Source organism: Neodiprion virginianus, chromosome 4, assembly GCF_021901495.1.
Source record: "Neodiprion virginianus isolate iyNeoVirg1 chromosome 4, iyNeoVirg1.1, whole genome shotgun sequence".
Lineage (NCBI taxonomy): Eukaryota > Metazoa > Arthropoda > Insecta > Hymenoptera > Diprionidae > Neodiprion > Neodiprion virginianus.
In genome coordinates this window covers 34,582,989-34,590,156 of record NC_060880.1, presented here as the reverse complement: position 1 = coordinate 34,590,156, position 7,168 = coordinate 34,582,989, and the positions used below count along the sequence as shown (strand labels likewise).

The 7,168-nt window shown below is 33.4% G+C and overlaps 1 protein-coding gene and 1 long non-coding RNA gene across 10 annotated transcripts in view; one reads left to right on the top strand and one right to left on the bottom strand.

Annotated features, from left to right (window-relative positions):
- The first annotated feature begins 141 nt into the window (after nt 1-141).
- On the top strand, nt 142-1,476 carry LOC124303275 (uncharacterized). 2 transcript variants are annotated; one of them, XR_006907877.1, is made up of 2 exons: nt 142-404; nt 571-1,476. It is a non-coding gene; the product is annotated as an uncharacterized LOC124303275 (long non-coding RNA). The 2 variants fall into 2 exon arrangements; XR_006907878.1 differs by having other exon boundaries at nt 553-1,476.
- Nucleotides 682-7,168, bottom strand: part of LOC124303269 (protein diaphanous) — a 44,173-nt gene continuing 37,686 nt past the window's right edge. For all 8 annotated transcript variants that reach the window (XM_046760301.1, XM_046760298.1, XM_046760299.1 and 5 more), the window contains 3 exons: nt 6,859-7,102; nt 2,604-2,670; nt 682-2,274 (listed from right to left, as the gene is read on the bottom strand). In XM_046760301.1, the coding sequence (XP_046616257.1) occupies nt 2,253-2,274; nt 2,604-2,670; nt 6,859-7,102 (333 nt within the window). In that variant the 3' untranslated portion in view covers nt 682-2,252. The remainder of the gene's footprint in view (nt 2,275-2,603; nt 2,671-6,858; nt 7,103-7,168) is intronic.

Genomic DNA, 7,168 nt, shown 5'->3' with positions numbered 1-7,168 from the left:
CAGATTAGCGATCGAGCAATCCCCTTAACCAATCCGAACGGTGAATTCTCGTGCTGATTTCTTACTAGTCGCAAATTGAGTTACTTTTTTCCGTTAATCGACGAGTACCTTCGCGTAATGTACGCAGTTGCCGCAAATAAATTTGTATCAAGCTGAATACTTAATGAATGAAATAAGAAACTATTAGTACTTATCACTTACCGACTAAGTTGAGTGCCGACTTGTAACTTTTACATTTATCGCTTTACATGAGCCATCGTACGAAAAATGCTCATTGTTTTTTTATGTTTGCCTGCGCGCATCTTTGTAACTAGTCGTAGGATACTTTCCTTCGGCTTCTTTCCCGTATGATAGTCAAAATTGAGTAACAATATGCTCCAAAGTAATCAGAACAACAGATAGAAGTAAGATATACAATCGTTATTGTTACTTGTCTCATTTTTTATCGATAAATAACATTATTACACCCGATAAACTTCACATGCATGTAAATGTTTTTTCCGATGAAGTCTTAAATTAAAAAAAAAAAATAACAAATGAAAAATACTATAGATAGATAACTTGAACCAGATTGCACTCGTCGAAATTCAACTACATCAACGCGTTTTTCGCGTAAACACACTGTACGTATGATGTTGCGATGTGGCAGGAACTGGATAATAAGAAAAGGTGAGCGGTGGAACATAAAATTCTCGTTATTAATAATCATCTATGATTTCTGATATTATAAAACCACGTATTCACAATATTTTTACAGTACCCTCGTTCACTTACTTTTATGGAAATTTTTTTTAACCATATAAAAGTATTCGATTTCAGAGGATTTCGAGATTCGAAAAAATAAATTTCTTATTACATATATTTAGAATAAGTTTTTAGGCACAACTCATACAAATATCAGACACTTTTACAGACGACCCATGTGAAACGCGAGCATGTTTTTCAAATGGTACATAAAAATTTGGCAAGCGTCTTCAAATGAGTGTATTTTCTAATTACCACAATATCATCTGAATTGAGGTCACAAAACACTACTTGCAAAACTTGCCAACAAAATTTTGGCACAATTATTGCTGCGTTTCAGAAGGCACTAAAAATTGGCAGTAAATATCATACACGATTCTAAAATGAATCAATTATTTAATTAATCTCCGGAATAAACAATAATTAAGCATTCTTAGCGTTATCTATACAGTCGTGCCTAAAAAATTAATAGTCTTTTTGCACTTTATTATAATATAATCTCTTCTAGTAATTGAAACTCATAGACAGTTAACAAACTAAACAATTCACTCGTATCCCCATCCACTTTTCATTTATGAAAGAGATACGGTCATGTTTAAATTATTTTTTCGTTCTCAAATACCAACGAGTGCCAGTTGAAATACATTAATTGACGTTGAACTTTGCTACCTAGCAACTGCTTCGTGCTTGTGGTTGTACCACGGTCCTAAATTGCACTATTTACACTTTTTATTATAACTTACAAAATCATACGAATAGAGAAGAAGAAAGAAAGCCAAATAAACTGAATGAGACAAAGATAGAATAATTACATATATATTTATATATATAATACATATAAATGTGTAAATTATATATAATATATATATAAATATATAAAACTTTGCTATATTACATTATCACGCATATTTTTTCTATTAATAAAGTTACTAATTCGCGTCATAAATACACGTGAAAATTATTTATAATTTAATACGTACGTATGTATGTTCTGTAAGTATGTATATGGATATGTATACATATGCATACGCGTGTATATATATATATATATATATATATACATATACACATACTCATACACACACATATGCAAGTGTTATTAATTTGTGATATCATTCGCTCATGACTGTTATCGCGTGGCAATTCTCCTTCTGCCCTACTCTACACAGTTAACCTATCACATTAATTAATTACTCTACATAAAATGTACAAAGCTTTAGCCATTACGAAAATCCGAACGATTCTCTTTATACATATTAACTGAATATATCCGATTGTGCGCATAATAACACAAGGAAGACTTTTGTGGGTTAATTGCAAATAAAAAAAATTTACAAGGTTACACAACGGTTCGTCGACCTTGTGGATTCCATTGCGATTTTCGATATCCTTTTATAACCACTCAACCAGCGTGGTTAGCATTTATAACTAGATTAAAAAGTCTCCTTTGATATATCGCAATGTCGAAATCATGACGAACACACAGCGTCATCACCATCATCACAATGCTACGCTGAGCTTAAGAGTTCCCTGAAAACAAAAAAAAACAAATGCACAATTATTAAAATTCACCTTCGCGAACTGTACAGATTTTTCTAATGCAAATTAGATTAGTCAAATTTATGGTGCAAACCTGCATGGTGAAAGCATACATTTCTCGGTGAATGCTTTATAGGTTTTAACATGCTTGTTTACAATTGGAAAAATAAGTAGCTCGTCATTAAAAATTCCATAGCTTCTAGCAAAGTTTATCACATCTCACATGGATAATTAAAATCACGAAAAATAATAATTCTCTCAAATTTTAGGGTTAGTGGATTTGAAAAAAAAAAAATTACATATTACTTGATTTGACTCACGTTGATAGTTCTCTTCCTAATAATCCTGTACGTGATCGGCTCCTATTCAGTTGTGCTCTCCTTTCCGCTGTAATAAAAAGAAAGGTCAAATGATTTGCTCACGATGATTTAATATTAACAAAGCTGTAGCACAGGAATAAGCTAATAGCCAAGAGACACCTCGATACACTGATGTAAACATAAGAAACAATTCTCATATGACTGTACTACCGATCGAGGAGAAAACAAAAAATTGCAGAAAAAGGTGGCGGCAAACTTTCACTTTTGAAATTGTATACTATCTTATCATTGGAGCATAGCAGTAATTTTGAAATTTCTACAGTCCACTGGTCACACATTTGAGTACATATTTAACGTCACAAGGTTATACGAAATGGAAATAAAAAATATTGTACTAGGGTTTAATAAACAAAAAAGCTGATGCATACATCAGAACACTTTTGATTTTACAATTTTTTTTAAAGTCAGTGTCTATATGATTGAAAATTGACCGGTACAAAGCTACAATTAAAAAAAAAAAAAGTTTACAACAACTTTGAACAGTACATTTTTCCTCTTTGTCTTTGTCGACTATAAGGCCAGAAATTCACAGAGCTGACAGTCATCGAATCGTACAAGTTTTCATTTAATAGAAATAATTCACAATTACTATAAACAGTCGACCATGCTTGGACCATAATATTTTGTAGCTCGAAATAAAATATGCATAATAATGGTTACTAATGCATTCCTGCCTCGACATACCTTAAAAGGTATGATGGATTTGGAAGTAATTATTATTATTATTACTGACTGTCACACTTGTGAATTATTTCTTGCTACAATAACTTCAACATAAAATATATCTGTACAGTTATAATGGCATGAGCTTAGTAACATTACACATACTCAGTTATAAGTATTAGTTGAAAATTTACACCAATTAGGATACTATTTCTAACGTCATATAGGTAAAGCAGTCTGAAGATATTGTTATAATGTTATTAATATACATATAAATGCTATAAACAAGGTAACAATTGGAAGTATAAATTTACATAAATTTAATTAAGAAATTTGTACTTTTATTGAATTGCACTATTAAAAATTTACCAAGCATAAATTCATATGATTACAAGAAAAAAAAAAAAAAAAAATTAAAAAATTAATCACAAAAATGCATACAAAGCATGATACATACATCGGTATATTTGTAATACATTCACATTATTTTTCAAGATGAATCAGCTACCATCTGGATCAAATTTAATAAAAGCGAATATTAAAAAAAAATCTCCCACATTACTTGTGCCAACGATAACGAACATGAATTAAACAACATCCATACTGTGTGATGGTAATGATTCGGAGTACATCCGAATAAGAAGCAAATATATCAACAATTTAAGAAAAAATTTTATAATTACCAATTTTAAAATGCTCAACTCTGGTGTTTGTGTGCCGATTTTAATGTTTTTGTGGGAAATCTAACATTATAGTGCGTAACAATGTACGAATGTAACCGTTGATGAACATCTCGTATATCATGCTCAGCAATACATATTTATTCACTTTGGAGATAATTATTTAGAACATTTTTTCTGTATAATGTCTAAGAATCTCGTTGGTCAAAATAATACGCGTCAAACATTAAAATCGGATGGTAAAATCTTTTTCCAAATTGCTAGTATTTTGACATGTGTTATTTGAATTTGCCGAGAGTTATTTTTATATTATTTTATAGTGGCAATTTCGTTTCATTCAAGTTCTTGTAATTGGCGCAAATTATATTGCTGCAAATTTTTTCAAACAGACTTTTCTATTTTCGTATCATTTGATTTAGGTGGCTAATTCATTTTTAAGCTAAGCACAACCTCATTAGCAATTAAAATTCAGCATAAAAACACGAAACAACATGTATACATAAAATATTTTGCAAAAGATAAGTAATAATGTTCAAGCCTTTTTAATAATTAATAATTTTAAAACATACTCGTTGCACGCCAATTATTGTATCTTTCTAACGATTCAAATGGGCTAGCAACTTTATCTAAATCAGTATCAGAAATGTTATCATTTTTCATCCTCAATAGTACCTCTGGATCTAAAACATCTTTCAACAAGCTCTGATTTTTGCGCTCTCCTTGAAAAGGGCTCTGCAAATCTTTATTCGTAACTATATCATTTGACTGTGAATTTTGCGAATGTTTGACATTTTTCTTCAAAGTTATAAATTGCTTCGCACATTTATTCATTTTCTGTCGCCCTAGTTCATGTATTTCTTCAGATATATTTGAGCTTGATTCACCAGCTGGAATTGATGAATCGCATCGGCGATCTGTGCTAGTACCGAAATACTTTGGATTTTCGTCTTTCCACTCAGCAAAGCCCTTGCTTACAGAAGGGACTGAGTTTGCTACAGTTTCAGGAGTCTCAATAGACACATCAATACATGGATCATCAAAATTCGTTTTTGGTTTCGATGACGAACCATCGAAATCGGCTATCTGTGTTTCCCCTATAGCAATTGGATTCTCGTTATCGAATTTAATGTTTTCGACACATTCACTTGTGTTCAACGTGCTGTATTTCGTAGCAACAACTTTTGTATTATCTCCAACTTTCTGTCGAAAATTCCACCCTTTCTTACCACTTCCAAAACTGATAGTTTCACAATCCATCAATTTTTTTTTATATGGAGACAAAAAGTTAGCATCAGTTTCAGAATGCAAGGACGTTTTTAGTTCTGATTCAGCATGTTTAGTTTCGTTACAATCGGCAAGTTCCTGCAATTCATCAGTTTCAATCAACTCAAAACTTGCGCCAGTTACAGACTCTATTTTTGTATTTTGGTATTTTGCTCCATTAATTGGACTACCTCTAGACAAATCTGTGATACCGCTAATTTCATCAGCCTTGAAAGAGTCTGGCGTGTTGATCGAATTTGTGAATTCAGTTCTCAAGGAAAGAATGGAGTCAAGACTTTGACGTTTCGATGAGGCGCCCAAACTAACGTCGTTCTGGTTTTCGTCCTGAAAGGCAGCAATATTCTCGAAATTCTTTGTTCTCATTAAACTAGAGTGTAACGGTGTACTGTGTGTTTCCGTTCTCACCTTAAGGTCGTCTGTGGATCTCGAAATTTCAGTTGTCATTTTAAATGTAGAATTGAAGGAAGTTATTGGCGGGGACGAAAAAGTATTTCCACTTGTTGCTGGCATTGATACGTTCATATCAGGTGGGCTACCGGCGAATTTACTCTGTGATTTATGTATCAATTTCTTTCTATTATAACTGGCACGTCGTACGATGCTGTTTCTTTTGTGCCGTTTACCAACCATAATTCGTTTCGGTTTTGTTATCAGATAAAAACGTTCGTTAGCGAATGCATTGTGCTTGTGTAGAGATAGTTTTCTGTTACATTCAGGTGTACATCTAGGTGGGCTTGCTCTGAGAGGGCTGCAAAGCTTATCTGGTGTTTGGTTTTTACACTCATCAATCACAGAACAACTGGCCAGACTGTTTTTACTACTTAAGAAATATTGAGAGTTTGACAATGAATTTCTTCCATTTTCAGTCGAAAGAATATTACTCATGCATTTTGATGTGGTCCCAGTAACTGAACGATCGGATTTAATATTAAAACCTGCCGAATTTCTACTCATCAACGAAATTTCGTCCAAGCTATTTGACATAGATTTTTGCCCAAGATTTAGTTTACCATTTGCAGCTGCAGATAGAACATCGGAATATTCCGACGATCTGAGTAATCTTTTAACATACTCTCCATCAATTTCAGGTGTTTCAGTAGAATAGTGCTGTTTTGTCGATTCATTGGACGCATCATTATCTGTAGCGTGGTCAAATGTTGGAGACTTAAATTCTCGAAACGAAAAACTTCCGTTCCCGATTTGTTTTACAAAAGTTCTCGTTTGAACTTTTCTTCTACTTTTCTTAGGCGTCATTCTAGCTTGATGTAACAGTATATGTTTGTAAAGACTCTGATTTTCTTCCGGTGTACGAAAAACCTCTGCACTAGGTACATTGCCAGGTATAATTCTGTTCAATGCTTTACCATCACTAGGAGATACATTGAGAAATGAAATTGTAGTCGCTAATCCCTTAAAATCCTTTGAATCTCCTAACTTGGCTATGTTAGTATTTGGCGAGAGTACCACATCATTGGCTACTTTCCCATCGAAGATTCGTTTTTTGGAAGTCGATTGAACTCGCATGATTTTTGCGACAGTAGATTTGTTCCTGAGCAGTGTCAACTTACCACCAGCAGCACGAGTTTGCCGCTTGCGACGTTGATCAGGTCGACTGAACGCAGCTCCAGTCTGCAGAGCTTCCATCAGACTGTCCATGACGCCTTCTTGTGCTTCGTGAGCGTTCATGTCCACTAAAGCACGTTTCCTTTCAGCACGCGCCGCACGTTCTGCTTCTGCCTTTTCTCTTCCTTCCCGTGCCCTCCGTTGTTTCTCTTCGCTTTCACGCATTTTTGAATTTTCTTTTCGTGCTTGCTATGAACAGAAATGTGGTTAGAAATTTCATCAAGTTACCCATATAGATAAGTACAAATACGCGAA